We start from the raw sequence: 14,093 nt of genomic DNA, 5'->3' as shown, positions 1-14,093 counted from the left end.
GGGCACAGCCCACCCTGGGTACAAACCCCACAACCAGTCACCCCCCCTCCCAGGCACAGCCCACCCTGGGTACAAACCCCACAACCAGTCACCCGGGTACAAACCCCACAACCAGTCACCCCCCCTGCGCCCCTGGGCACAGCCCACCCTGGGTACAAACCCCACAACCAGTCACCTCCCCTGCGCCCCCTGTGCCCCCAGGCACACCCCACAACCAGTCACTCCCCCAACCCCCTGTGCTCCCGGGCACAGCCCACCCCGGGTACACACCCCACAACCAGTCACCCCCCAGCCTCCTGTGCTCCCGGGCACAGCCCACCCTGAGTACAAACCCCACAACCAGTCACCTCCCCTGCGCCCCCTGTGCCCCCAGGCACAGCCCACCCTGGGTACACACCCCACAACCAGTCACCTCCCCTGCGCCCCCTGTGCCCCCAGGCACACCCCACAACCAGTCACTCCCCCAACCCCCTGTGCCCCCGGGCACAGCCCACCCTGGGTACAAACCCCACAACCAGTCACCCCCCCAACCCCCTGTGCTCCCGGGCACAGCCCACCCTGGGTACAAACCCCACAACCAGTCAACCCCCCTACACCCGTGGGCACAGCCCACCCCAGGTACCAACCCCACAGCCGGTCACTCTCAACAACCCCCTGTGCCCCCAGGCACAGCCCACCCTGGGTACAAACCCCACAACCAGTCACCCCCCCCAACCTCCTGTGCTCCTGGGCACAGCCCACCCTGGGTACACACCCCACAACCAGTCACCTCCCCTGCGCCCCCGGGCACAACCCACCCTGGGTACAAACCCCACAACCAGTCAACCCTCCTGCAACCCTGGGCACAGCCCACCCCAGGTACAGACCCCACAGCCAGTCACCCCCTACAACACCCTGTGCCCCCAGGCACAGCCCACCCTGGGTACAAACCCCACAACCAGTCACCTCCCCAGCCCCCTGCCCCCCCGGGCACAGTCCACCCCGGGTACAGACCCCACAGCCAGTCACCTCCCCAGCCCCCTGTGCCCCTGGGCACAGCCCACCCTGGGTACAGACCCCACAACCAGTCACCCCCCCTGTGCTCCCAGGCACAGCCCACCCTGGGTAAAAACCCCACAACCAGTCACCTCCCCCCAGCCCCCTGTGCTCCTGGGCACAGCCCACCCCAGGTACAAATCCCACAACCAGTCAGCCCCCTGCGCCCCCTCTGCCCCCAGGCACGGCCCACTCCGGGTACAAACCCCACAACCAGTCACCCCCCCAACCCCCTGTGTCCCCGGGCACAGCCCACCCTGGGTACAAACCCCACAACCAGTCATTCCCCCAGCCCATCGCCCCCCAGGCACAGCCCACCCCGAGTACAAACCCCACCACCAGTCACCTCCCCAGCCCCCTGTGCCCCTGGGCACAGCCCACCCCAGGTACAAACCCCACAGCCAGTCACCCCCCCAGCCCCCTGCTCCCCAGGCACAGCCCACCCCAGGTACAAACCCCACAGCCAGTCACCCCCCCAGCCCCCTGCTCCCCAGGCACAGCCCACCCCGAGTACAAACCCCACAACCAGTCACCCCCCCAGCCCCCTGCTCCCCAGGCACAGCCCACCCCGAGTACAAACCCCACAACCAGTCACCCCCCTTGTGCCCTCTCTGCCCCTGGGCACAACCCACCCTGTGTACAACCCCACAACCAGTCACCTCCCCCCAGCCTCCTGCCCCGCCAGGTACAGCCCATCCCAGGTACAGACCCCACAACCAGTCACCTCCTGCGTTCCCAGGCATAGCCCACCCAGGTACAAACACTACAGCCAGTCACCCCCCACCCAGCCCCCTGTGCCCCCAGGCACAACCAACCCCGAGTACAAACCCCACAACCAATCACCTCCCCAGACCCCTGTGCCCCCAGGTACAGCCCACCCTGGGTACAGACCCCATAGCCAGTCACCCCCCTGTGCCCCCGGGCACAGCCCACCCTAGGTACAGACTCCACAATCAGTCACCCCCCGTGCCCCCGGGCACAGCCCACCCTGAGTACAAACCCCACAACCAGTCACCCCCCCTGCACACCCTCTGCCCCTGGGCACAGCCCACCCCGAGTACAAACCCCACAACTAGTCACCTCCCCAGCCCCGTGTGCCCCCAGGTACAGCCCACCTCGGGTACAAACCCCACAACCAGTCACCTCCCCTGCGCCCCCTGTGCTCCCGGGCACAGCCCACCCTGGGTACAGACCCCACAACCAGTCACCCCCCCCAGCCCCCTGTGCCCCCAGGTACAGCCCATCCTGGGTACAAACCCCACAACCAGTCACCTCCCCTGCACCCCCTGTGCTCCCTGGCACAGCCCACCCTGGGTACAGACCCCACAACCAGTCACCCCCCCCAGCCCCGTGTCCCCAGGCACAACCAACCCCAAGTACAAACCCCACAACCAGTCACACAGCCAGCCCCCTGCGCTCCCAGGCACAGCCCACCCCTGGTACAAACCCCACAGACAGTCACCCCCCCCAGCCCCTTGCCCCACCAGGTACAAACCCCACAACCAGTCATCCCCCTAGCCCCCTGCCCCCCGGGCACAGCCCACCCCGGGTCAAATCTCATCGCCACCCCCTGCCTGTACGCTGCGCACAGCCCACCCCCTACACCTTATACACCCCACAACCAGTCACCCCCCATCACCTGTCCACCATCTCTCAGCGCCCCAGTAACCCCCAGTGTCAGCCGCCCGCAGATACCCCCCAGCCCAGCCCCTTCTAGCGCCTCCCTGACTGAGGGGAGAGGGGAGAAGGGCTCCATCTCCCTGGGACAGCCGGGAGGGGGTGGGATGCTGTGCTGGACGCACCGAAGGAGGGGGGGGTACACACGGGGGTAGATGGGCCTGTGGGGTGGGGGGGAGACTCTGGGGTAGATGGGCCTGTGGGGCAGGGAGGGGACACTGAGGCAGATGGGCCTGTGGGGCAGGGAGCGGGGAACACGGGGGTAGATTGGCCTGTGGGGTGGGGACGGGACACTGGGGTAGATGGACCTGTGGGACGGGACTCCAGGCCAGATGGGCCCATGGGTCTAATTCAAAGTGCCTGGCCTGGGGGCTGCCCCAGGGAGTGCTCTGGGCCTAAGGGGCCTCGCCAGCCATGGGGCAGGGAGCGGAGCCGGGACAGGTGCTGGGGAGATTCCTGGAATTCCAGCCTGGGGCTGCCTGTGCCGCCAGACCCCACAGAGCAGCCCCCGAGGGCTCCCTGCAGCCCCACAGCCACATGGAGACAGGGCACTGCCAGGGCCACTGGGAGCAGGATCGGGCCCCATGGGGATCAGCTCCCGGCTCAAGACTAACAGCAAAATTCTACCAGTGCCCCTCACTCCCGACCCACAGCCCCCTGCCAGCCCAGGCCCACGCTCCTCCCCACAGCTCTGCCGGTGCCGCTCACTCCCGACCCGCAGCCCCCTGCCAGCCCAGGCCCACGCTCCTCCCCCCAGCTCTGCCGGTGCCGCTCACTCCCGACCCGCAGCCGCCTGCCAGCCCAGGCCCACGCTCCTCCCCCCAGCTCTGCCGGTGCCCCTCACTCCCGACCCGCAGCCCCCTGCTAGCCCAGGCCCAGGCTCCCCCCAAGCTCTGCCGGTGCCCCTCACTCCTGATCCACAGCCGCCTGCTAGCCCAGGCCCAGGCTCCCCCCAAGCTCTGCCGGTGCCGCTCACTCCCAACCCACAGCCCCCTGCCAGCCCAGGCCCACGCTCCTCCCCCCAGCTCTGCCGGTGCCCCTCACTCCAGACCCACAGCCGCCTGCTAGCCCAGGCCCACGCTCCTCCCCCCAGTCTGCCGGTGCCCCTCACTCCAGACCCACAGCTGCCTGCTAGCCCAGGCCCAGGCTCCCCCCAAGCTCTGCCGGTGCCCCTCACTCCTGACCCGCAGCCCCCTGCTAGCCCAGCCCTGCACTGGGAACACACCAGACCCAGCAGGCTGGATTTCTATGTGGCGTGGAGGTGGACAGAGACTGGGGGACTCAGCCCTGCCAAAGGGCTGCCCCAGCTCCCTTGCCTTGCAATAGGACAGGCCCTCCCCAGCAGAGCCGCTGAAAACCCGGCCAGTGCCTGGAGAGCCAAGGGGATCTGGGGCACGAGCCTGCTGCTAGAGACCCAGGAGGGCCAGCCCCAGGGCACATGTTGTCCTGGGCAGCGGAGTTAGCCTGGGAGGGGAGAAGAGCCCCCCAGGAACCCCCAGCTCAACCCTAGCCAGAGGCAGATCCGAGCTCAGAAGGCAGCAGCCGAGCAGCGGGATAGGGAACAGGGGAGTCAGGCCCCCGCTTCCATTGGCCTCCCCGCCTCCCCTGCCCCACGGGGGCTGCGTGGGAAGCCGGGGTTAGCCCCTGCCCCCTGCTGGCTGTCAACCTCCCACCTCTCCTCTGGTCCCACAGCCCCTTTGCCACGTCCCACTGCCCCATCCTCCCCGTCACAGCTGCTCCCTGCCGCAGCCCCAGGTGCTCTTGGCCCCACCCTGCGGGCAGCCCCCCAGGCCCAGGCCCCGTCCTGGCTGCTCTCACTAGCTCCCATCCCAGCTGCCCAGAGCTCGCAACATCTGCCCTGGCCCAGCAATGCCCGTGCCCAGGAGCTCACCTCCCACTCAGCAGGGGGACGGGGGAGGGAACCCATTCTGGATGCCAAAGGGTTAACTCTGGAAGGAGAACAATACATGGGCCAGGCCGCCTCTGGAGCCAGGCCCCAGCTGGGACCTGAGCGGGGCCCGGGCCAGGCTGCAGCCACCTCCTCTGACTTTCCAGAGCGAGAGGGAAGCCAGGCGGGGCGGAGTGGGTCTGGCCTGGGCGAGGGGCCAAAGCTCTGTCCTGGCTCAGGCAGGGATGAAATCACAAATGGACAGTCGGGGGGAGGGAGTCGGGGGGAGGCTCCGTGGAGCTTCACAAACGGCCACTCCGACCCTCAGTGGCCTGCTGCGCCCACAAGTGGCTCTGGGCCCAGGGGAATCGCTCGCCCCGTGCCGGAATGCAGCTGCCTCTGGGGTGGGACGCGGCAGCTGTTTAACCACCGCAAGGCAACACCGTATGTTTGAGGGCTGAGCCCCCTACGGAACCAGAGCTGGGCAGACAACAAGGGCCAGAGCTGGGGCTGGATCTGCTCCATGGCTTTAAGAGGTCCCCTCTCTGCTCGGGAGGCTGGGGCTAGCCCCATGCACATCTCGGAACAGCCCCGTGGGTCAGATCCGTGAGTTCTGCCCTTCCCCTCGCTCTGTGAGCCAGACAGGGACACTCAGACGCCAGGGAACAAGTGCGGGGGTGGGGGGAGGGGGAGAGAAACAGGCTGCTCCAAACACTCCCTCCCTCCTCTCCTATGAAGGCTGAACAAATCAATGCCCCAGATCGCCCAGAGAGCTCCCTTTGCTGCCCCCTCTTTGCCCCCATGTCCCCTGCCCAACAGCACCACCTCCCAATGGATGGGGCAGGCACAGGTCTGCCCCCACCCCCCGGACCTGTATCCCAGCTGGGTGCCGCCTGTCCTCCTCGCAGGAGCTGTGGCCCCTCGCCAGGCCGGGTAGGGTAGCCAGGGGGACAGGAGCCCCCTGCACAGAGATGGGGGGCTGCTTCTGATCTCGCCCCGGGCAGCTTTCCCCCAGGGGCCCGGTGGGTTTCAGCCAAGTCCCTCCTGGTTCCCAGCGGGGGCCGTGAGAGCCGGGGCCCTCGGAATTGCTGCCCGTGTGGCTCCAGCCGCCCCCCACCCCCACCAGCTAATCCTCTTCATTCCCTGGGCCAGTTCCCACACAGCAACGGGCAGCAAGCGCCAGGGACCCCACATTGGCCTCCTGCTGCCTGCACCTGCCTCGCTGCCCTGCCTGCTGGGGCAAACTCGGGGGCAGGGCCAGGCAGGTATGGGGAGGGGCCCCCAAGAGTTTCACTGTCCCGCCAAAACACACAAACAAAATCAGCACAGGAGAATCAGCCACCTGGGGGAGTATTGACCTCTCCAAGCTAGGGCAGTTGGCTGGCCTGGGAGTGAACTACATAACAGGGAGAGGCAGCAGCTGTGTGTGTGTGTGTGTGTGTGTGTGTGTGTGTGTGTGTGTGTGTGTGTGTGTGTGTGTGTGTGTGTGTGTGTGTGTGTGTGTGTGCGCGCGCTACATAACAGGGAGAGGCAGCAGCTGTGTGTGTGTGTGTGTGTGAGTGTGAGAGTGAGAGACCTGGGGGGTGTACGTGCGATATCGGTGTGGGGGGCGAAAGCTGGGGGTCAGGGCACAGTGTGAGCAGTGTGTCTAGGGGAGAGAAAGTGAGTGTGTAAGGGGGCCATCGGCTTCAGTGTGTCTGTGTCCAATCAGCTCAGCTCAGCACCATGTGAAGGGATAGGGGGAAGATTGGTATGTGTCAGGGCCACAGAGATGGGGGGGGGTGTCAGTGACAGAGCACAGCGTGCGAGAGAGATCTGTGTGTGTGTAAAGGGAACAAGGGCATTCGTGACACACAGAGATCAGTGTGTGTGTTAGTGACATGCAGAGACCAGAGGGTGTGGGGTATGAATGTATTAGTGTCACACACAGATCAGTATGAGTGAGTGTGTCGGGGCACACAGATCACTGTGCGTGAGCAGGTGTGCCAGGGGCACACACATCAGTGGATGTGAAGGATAACACATTGTGAGAGAAATCAGTGAGTGAGTAGGTGTGTCAGTGTCACATACATATCAGTGTAAGTCGGTGGTTCTCACACTTTTGTACTGGTGACCCCTTTCACACAGCAAGTGTCAGAGTGCGACCCCCCCGCCCCCCGCCATAAATTAAAAACACTTGTTTATATATTTAACACCATTCTAAATGCTGGCGGCAAAGCAGGGTTTGGGGTGGAGGCTGACAGCTTGCGACACCCCACATAATAACCTTACGACCCCCTCAGGGGTCCTGACCCCCAGTTTGAGAACCCCTGGTGTAAGTGAATGTGTCAGGGGCACACAGATCACTGTGTGTGAGCAGGTGTGTCAGTGTCACATGCAGATCAGTGGGTGCGAGGGTGTGTGTTAGAGACAGAACAGTGTGTGATAAATCAGTGTGGGTGAGTGGGTTGAGTGTGTCTGACACAGATCAGAGCATGTGGGGGAGGGGTCAGTGGCACATGCAGATCAGTGTGTGCGAGGGGTGTGTCAGCGGCACATGCTGTGAATGTGTCAGTGGCACACACAGATCAGGTGTGTCAGGGTGAGTGGGTGTGTCAGGGACACACTCAGCACAGCGGGCCTGTCAGGGGCGCACACTGTGCTGTGGGTGTGATCAGGCATGTCAAGGGGCACACTCTGTGCTGTGAGCACGAGTGGGCGTCAGGGGGCACACTCCATGCAGTGGGTGTGAGTGGGCATGCCAGGGTGAGCAGGCGCGTCAGGGGGACACTCGGCACAGTGGGGGTGAGCGGGCGTGTCAGGGGCACCCTCGGCACAGTGGGGGTGAGCGGGCGTGTCAGGGGCACCCTCGGCACAGTGGGGGTGAGCGGGCGTGTCAGGGGCACCCTCGGCACAGTGGGGGTGAGCGGGCGTGTCAGGGGCACCCTCGGCACAGTGGGGGTGAGCGGGCGTGTCAGGGGCACCCTCGGCGCAGCGGGCACGAGTGGGCGTGTCAGGGGCACACTCCATGCAGCGGGTGTGAGCAGGCGTGTCAGGGGCACACTCCATGCAGCGGGTGTGAGCAGGCGTGTCAGGGGCACCCTCGGCGCAGCGGGCACGAGCGGGCGTGTCAGGGGCACCCTCGGCGCAGCGGGCACGAGTGGGCGTGTCAGGGGCACCCTCGGCGCAGCGGGCACGAGCGGGCGTGTCAGGGGCACACTCCCCGCCCCCCAGCCCGCTCACCGATGGACACCAGCTTGATGTGCTCCCGCTCCAGGAACTCCAGCGCCACCGACACGTTCTCCAGCTTCATCTGGCGGAAGTTGGGGCGCGCGTGGTACTTGCGGTACATGCGCTTCTGGCTCAGCACCTCCAGCAGCGCGATGAGCCGCAGCCCGTCGCCCAGGTCGCGCTGCAGGTCGCCCAGCCGCTTGTGCACGCACTTCAGGTGCTCGTTGCACCAGCGGGTGAACGTGTTCTGCTGGATCTTCTTCCAGGGCGCGTCCTCCGCCAGGTCCTTCTCCGTGGCCGGCATCTCCTCCGCCTCCTCGCCGGCCGCCGGCGCCTCGGGGCCGCTGTGGCTGTTCATCTCCGCCGCCTTGGGGGGAAGTGCGCCCTGCCCCACGCGTGGGCTCGCCCCGTGCGCTGCGATCGCGGGTGGGGCTGTGCCGGCGGCTCCCGGGTGCGCCCCAGTGAAGCGGCGGCCCCGCGCCGGGGGGTTTTAAGGGGCCGCCTCCCGCCCCCCGGGCCCCGCGTCAGGACGCAGGAATGCCGGGCTCTGACCATATACAAGTAAGAGCCGAGCAGGAACTTTCTCTTCCTCCCCGCGGAGATAACGCCCGGGCCGGCGATTGGGCGCTAAGGATAGCGGGGGGCTGGGATTGGCTCGGCCTCCGCCCCCCCGGACTGACGCCGGGGACATCTGGCTGCTATTTTTAACCTGCCCCAAACCAGGGGGAGGGGAGGATCCTCTCTGCTTGTAGACAATGGGATGGGGGGAGCAAGGGGGGGTCCCTGCATCCCCCCCACCGCCGCAGGACCCCGGTCGCTGGGGGCCACCATAGGAAGAAGTGGGGCCGGGCCTGGGGGGCCTGGGGAGCGGGCAAAGATGAGCACCTGGAGTTCTGGCCCCCGGCTGGCTGCACACCCCAAGGCTTTGCTCCACGTGGCTCTGTGCCTCAGTTTCCCCATCTGTCACTCGGAGGGGGGATCCCAGCCCCACGTGGGTGGGCGGTCGGACTTCATTCATTCTGGTGAGCGCCCAGCGCTTGGGGTCCCAGTGGAAGGTGCTAGAGCGCGGCCGCGTGTGCTCAGTGCTCAGAAAAAGCCCTCTCATGGAAAGCCCTGGCGAGCCGCGGGGGAGGGGACGGGCCCGGAGCTTCATATTTCTCTCATGATGCGCCGCTCAGAATAGCCCATGAGCTGTGTGGTCGCAGTGAGCCCGCAGCTCGGTGCGTGACGTGACACGGAGTCCTGGCCGGCTGGCTGAGCAATGGGAGGCTCAGGCCCGACGGCGCGGCCGGGCCTCACCCGGTAAACAGCTCCCACACCTGCTAAACAGCTCCCACTCCTGCCCCTGGTAAACGGCTCCCGAGCGGGGCAAACAGCTCCCACACCCAGCAAACAGCTCCTGAGCGGGGTAAACAGCTCCCATGCCCGGCAAACAGCTCCTGAGTGGGGTAAACAGCTCCCACTCCTGCCCCTGGTAAACAGCTCCCGAGCGGGGCAAACAGCTCCCACGCCCAGCAAACAGCTCCTGAGCGGGGTAAACAGCTCCCACACCTGTTAAACAGCTCCCACTCCTGCCCCTGGTAAACGGCTCCCGAGCGGGGCAAACAGCTCCCACGCCCAGCAAACAGCTCCTGAGCGGGGTAAACAGCTCCCGAGCAGGGTAAACAGCTCCCACACCTGTTAAACAGCTCCCACTCCTGCCTCTGGTAAACGGCTCTCGAGCGGGGCAAACAGCTCCCACGCCAGGTAAACAGCTCCCACTCCTGCCCCTGGTAAACGGCTCCCGAGCGGGGCAAACAGCTCCCATGCCCGGCAAACAGCTCCTGAGCGGAGTAAACAGCTCCCAAGCCCAGCAAACAGCTCCTGAGCAGGGTAAACAGCTCCCACACCTGCTAAACAGCTCCCACTCCTGCCCCTGGTAAACGGCTCCCGAGCGGGGCAAACAGCTCCCACGCCTGGCAAACAGCTCCCACGCCCGGCAAACAGCTCCCACACCCAGCAAACAGCTCCTGAGCGGGGTAAACAGCTCCCACGCCCGGCAAACAGCTCCCGAGCGGTGTAAACAGCTCCCACACCTGTTAAACAGCTCCCACTCCTGCCCCTGGTAAACGGCTCCCGAGCGGGGCAAACAGCTCCCACGCCCAGCAAACAGCTCCTGAGCGGGGTAAACAGCTCCCGAGCAGGGTAAACAGCTCCCACACCTGTTAAATAGCTCCTGAGAGGGGTAAATAGCTCCCACGCCCGGTAAACAGCTCCCGAGCAGGGTAAACAGCTCCCACGCCTGGCAAACAGCTCCCGAGCAGGGTAAATAGCTCCCACGCCCGGTATACAGTTCCCACACCTGTTAAACAGCTCCCACTCCTGCCCCTGATAAACGGCTCCAGAGCAGGGCAAACAGCTCCCATGCCTGCTAAACAGCTCCCACTCCTGCCCCTGGTAAACGGCTCCCGAGCGGGACAAACAACAGCTCCCACTCCTGCCCCTGGTAAACGGCTCCTGCCCCTGGCAAACAGCTCCCACGCCCGGCAAACAGCTCCCGAGCGGGGTAAACAGCTCCCACACCTGTTAAACAGCTCCCACTCCTGCCCCTGGTAAACGGCTCCCGAGCGGGGCAAACAGCTCCCACGCCTGCTAAACAGCTCCCACTCCTGCCCCTGGTAAACGGCTCCTGCCCCTGGTAAACAGCTCCTGAGCCGGGTAAACAGTTCCCACACCTGTTAAACAGCTCCCACTCCTGCCCCTGGTAAACGGCTCCCGAGCGGGGCAAACAGCTCCCACGCCCAGTAAACAGCTCCCGAGAGGGGTAAATAGCTCCCACGCCCGGTAAACAGCTCCCGAGCGGGGCAAACAGCTCCCACGCCTGTTAAACAGCTCCCACTCCTGCCCCTGGTAAACGGCTCCCGAGCGGGGCAAACAGCTCCAACGCCCGGTAAACAGCTCCTGAGCGGGGTAAATAGCTCCCACGCTCGGTAAACAGCTCCTGAGCCGGGTAAATAGCTCCTACACCCGGTAAACAGCTCCCACACCTGTTAAACAGCTCCCACTCCTGCCCCTGGTAAACGGTTCCCGAGCGGGGCAAACAGCTCCCACGCCCAGCAAACAGCTCCTGAGTGGAGTAAACAGCTCCCACGCCCAGCAAACAGCTCCCGAGCGGGGTAAACAGCTCCTACGCCTGCTAAACAGCTCCCACTCCTGCCCCTGGTAAACGGCTCCTGCCCCTGGTAAACAGCTCCTGAGCCGGGTAAACAGCTCCCACACCTGTTAAACAGCTCCCACTCCTGCCCCTGGTAAATGGCTCCCGAGCGGGGCAAACAGCTCCCACGCCCGGTAAACAGCTCCCGAGCGGGGCAAACAGCTCCCACGCCCGGTAAACAGCTCCTGAGTGGGGTAAACAGCTCCCACGCCCGGCAAACAGCTCCCGAGCGGGGTAAACAGCTCCTACGCCTGCTAAACAGCTCCCACTCCTGCCCCTGGTAAACGGCTCCTGCCCCTGGTAAACAGCTCCTGAGCCGGGTAAACAGCTCCCACACCTGTTAAACAGCTCCCACTCCTGCCCCTGGTAAATGGCTCCCGAGCGGGGCAAACAGCTCCCACGCCCGGTAAACAGCTCCCGAGCGGGGCAAACAGCTCCCACGCCCGGTAAACAGCTCCTGAGTGGAGTAAACAGCTCCCACGCCCGGCAAACAGCTCCCGAGCGGGGTAAACAGCTCCTACGCCTGCTAAACAGCTCCCACTCCTGCCCCTGGTAAACGGCTCCTGCCCCTGGTAAACAGCTCCTGAGCCGGGTAAACAGCTCCCACACCTGTTAAACAGCTCCCACTCCTGCCCCTGGTAAATGGCTCCCGAGCGGGGCAAACAGCTCCCACGCCCGGTAAACAGCTCCCGAGCGGGGCAAACAGCTCCCACGCCCAGTAAACAGCTCCTGAGTGGGGTAAACAGCTCCCACGCCCGGCAAACAGCTCCCGAGCGGGGTGAACAGCTCCCACGCCCAGCAAACAGCTCACACTCTTGCCCCTTGTAAATGGCTCCCACGCGGGGGTAAACAGCTCCCACACCTGGTAAACAGCTATGGGGCCTGGTAAACGGCTCCTGCCTGGGGGTAAACAGCTCCCACACGCCCTCCTGGTAAACAGCTCCCGCCCCTGGTGAGCGGCTCCCATGCCTGGTAAAGAGCTCTCACGCCACTGGCACAGGGTGGGCAGCCCAGCACAGAGGACCGGACGCCGTGCGGCTACTCTGTTTCCTGGGGAGGGGGGGAGGCACGGGAGCTGGTGGCCAACTCCTAGGGTTGCAGGGGGCATCTGAGCATCTCCTGGACCCCTGGCAACACTCTAATAACACCAGCGCTGCTCCTGGGACATGGGGAACTCGAGGCTTTGGGGTTCTTGGGCACATGGGCCCGGCCCCTCTCTCAGGGCCCCGCGTGGGACGTCAGGGCCACTCCCGCCTGCTAGCGGGGCTTGCGGGGTCATGGGGCCGGAAGTCCAGCTGCCCGGGAAAAGCAGGAGTTGTTAACCAGCGACTTTGCCAGGGGGGAATGGCCCCGGCCCACCAAGGATCCTCCCGCCAGGCTTCACCACAATGTGTCTGCCTGTTCCCTTTGCTCTGGGGCTGGTCATGGGATCCCGGGCGCTGGGGGGTTCCCATGTCACATGGTGGGGCTCCCCCACCCCCAATGGGTATAGCCCTGTGCTCACGTTCCCAGGTGAATGCTGGCAGGATGTCACTGGCACATCCACTCCCCACCCCCACCCGGCATTCCAGTGCGTCCTCTAAACCCACTCCCCACGCCCCCAGGTGCCCCCGTGTCTGCTCCCCGCCAGCCGCTGAGGGTTGGATCCCAGCCGCTTGGGTGCTCAGGGGCCATGAACTCCCCTGAAGTGCCGCCGGGTGGTGATTGCACCATGCTGCCCGGTTCGCCCAGCTCCACCACTGAGCTTGGCCCAGGTTTCTCTCGTTTCAGCCCTGCCCTTCCCCCTCTCTTCCCGCGCGCCGGTTTGAGCCCAGTGGGAGCCACCCCCCACGTGCCGCGGGTGTGTGGCGGGCGCTCGGCTTGGCTGGCAGCACAGCTCCCGAGACAGCAGATTGCATTCGACCCAGTTCTCCGGGCTAGAAATAACCCGCCTGGTCAGCCAGGCCTGAGTCAGAGTGGGTAGAATATCAGGCTGTGTTTCCTCAAGGGACAAAGGACAAGGAGTGTCTGAACCCCCCCCCCCATGTCATCCCAGCTCCTCCTGTCGGCCCTGGGGCGAGCTCCTAGGGGCAGGGGTGCCCTGGGGACTGTTCGTTCCTGCTCCGGCTGGTTCCTTACCACGGCTGCGCCCTAGAGACTGTGTAAAGCCGGACACTGCCATGATGGGTGGGGGGTGGGGTGTGAGAGAGACCCCACAGCTCTACCGCACAGACCCAGAGCCTCCCCAATGCGCATCCCCGGGGCCCTGCCGGTGGGCAGCCGGGACGGCTCCTCCCGCGGGCTGGCCAGCGCCGGCACGTGGCCAGCGTTGGTGGAAGTGGCCGAAGAGGAGAGAGACCTGGTGCGAGTGGGTCACAGGCTGAGGGGCAGCCCCTCGGGGACGCCGGGGAGGCATTTCCAGCCGAGCTGGGGCCGGGTTCATGCTGTCGGACAAGGCACCGGCCAGCCGTCACTGGGGATCCTGCGTGCAGTGCCGCTCAGCCGCGTTCGGGAGAGCCGGCTGCATGGGGGCGCACAGGGGCTCTGAGGGGGCCTGGCTCATGACAGGAGAGTGGGAGGGGACCTGCCAGGGCCAGGGGGAAACACCAGGGACGGGGAGAGCCGGTGAAGCTAAAGGACAGAGGCGACACAGGACCAAATACCAGGCCAGGAGGGAGCTGAAACTGGCCACAGGAGGGAGGGTTCTCAGCCCTATGGATCAGCCTCCCGTGGGGCCAACCCAACGAACGAATTGGCCTGCAGCTGGAGGGGGGGAGATGTGGGAAGGAGATCACGCAACGGGGCTGGAATGACCCAGGAGTCTCCTGTGACCCAGGGTCCTGTGTTCCCTTCCTGCCCCGGCCCAGCTCCTGGCCGCCAGCGCGTGCCCATGAGCGCGTCACCCCATCTGCGCCTACCACCCCGCCCCCTGGCATCGCAGCCTGCCCTCCCTCTCCACGTGGCCCTGGCCTCGCTGCCCACCCAGCCTCAGCCCTGCACCCTGCTTCTGGTCCCAGGGCCCCCTCCTGCTCCTCAAATCCCACTGCCCAGCCCTGCCTCCCTCTGCCCTCAGCCGTTCATGTCTCTGCTCAGCCCACCCTCACCTCTTGT

General features: G+C 65.4%; 1 protein-coding gene across 2 annotated transcripts in view; it reads right to left on the bottom strand.

Moving 5' to 3' along the window:
- The window catches only part of FLNC (filamin C), a 68,017-nt gene extending 59,781 nt beyond the window's left edge, over positions 1-8,236 (bottom strand). For both annotated transcript variants that reach the window (XM_050929927.1, XM_050929937.1), the window contains exon 1: positions 7,823-8,236. In XM_050929927.1, the coding sequence (XP_050785884.1) occupies positions 7,823-8,168 (346 nt within the window). In that variant the 5' untranslated portion in view covers positions 8,169-8,236. The remainder of the gene's footprint in view (positions 1-7,822) is intronic.
- Positions 8,237-14,093: the final 5,857 nt, after the last annotated feature.

This window comes from Gopherus flavomarginatus, chromosome 1 (genome assembly GCF_025201925.1).
Source record: "Gopherus flavomarginatus isolate rGopFla2 chromosome 1, rGopFla2.mat.asm, whole genome shotgun sequence".
Lineage (NCBI taxonomy): Eukaryota > Metazoa > Chordata > Testudines > Testudinidae > Gopherus > Gopherus flavomarginatus.
Note: the sequence above shows the minus strand (reverse complement) of the source record. Positions and strands in the feature narration are given on the sequence as shown.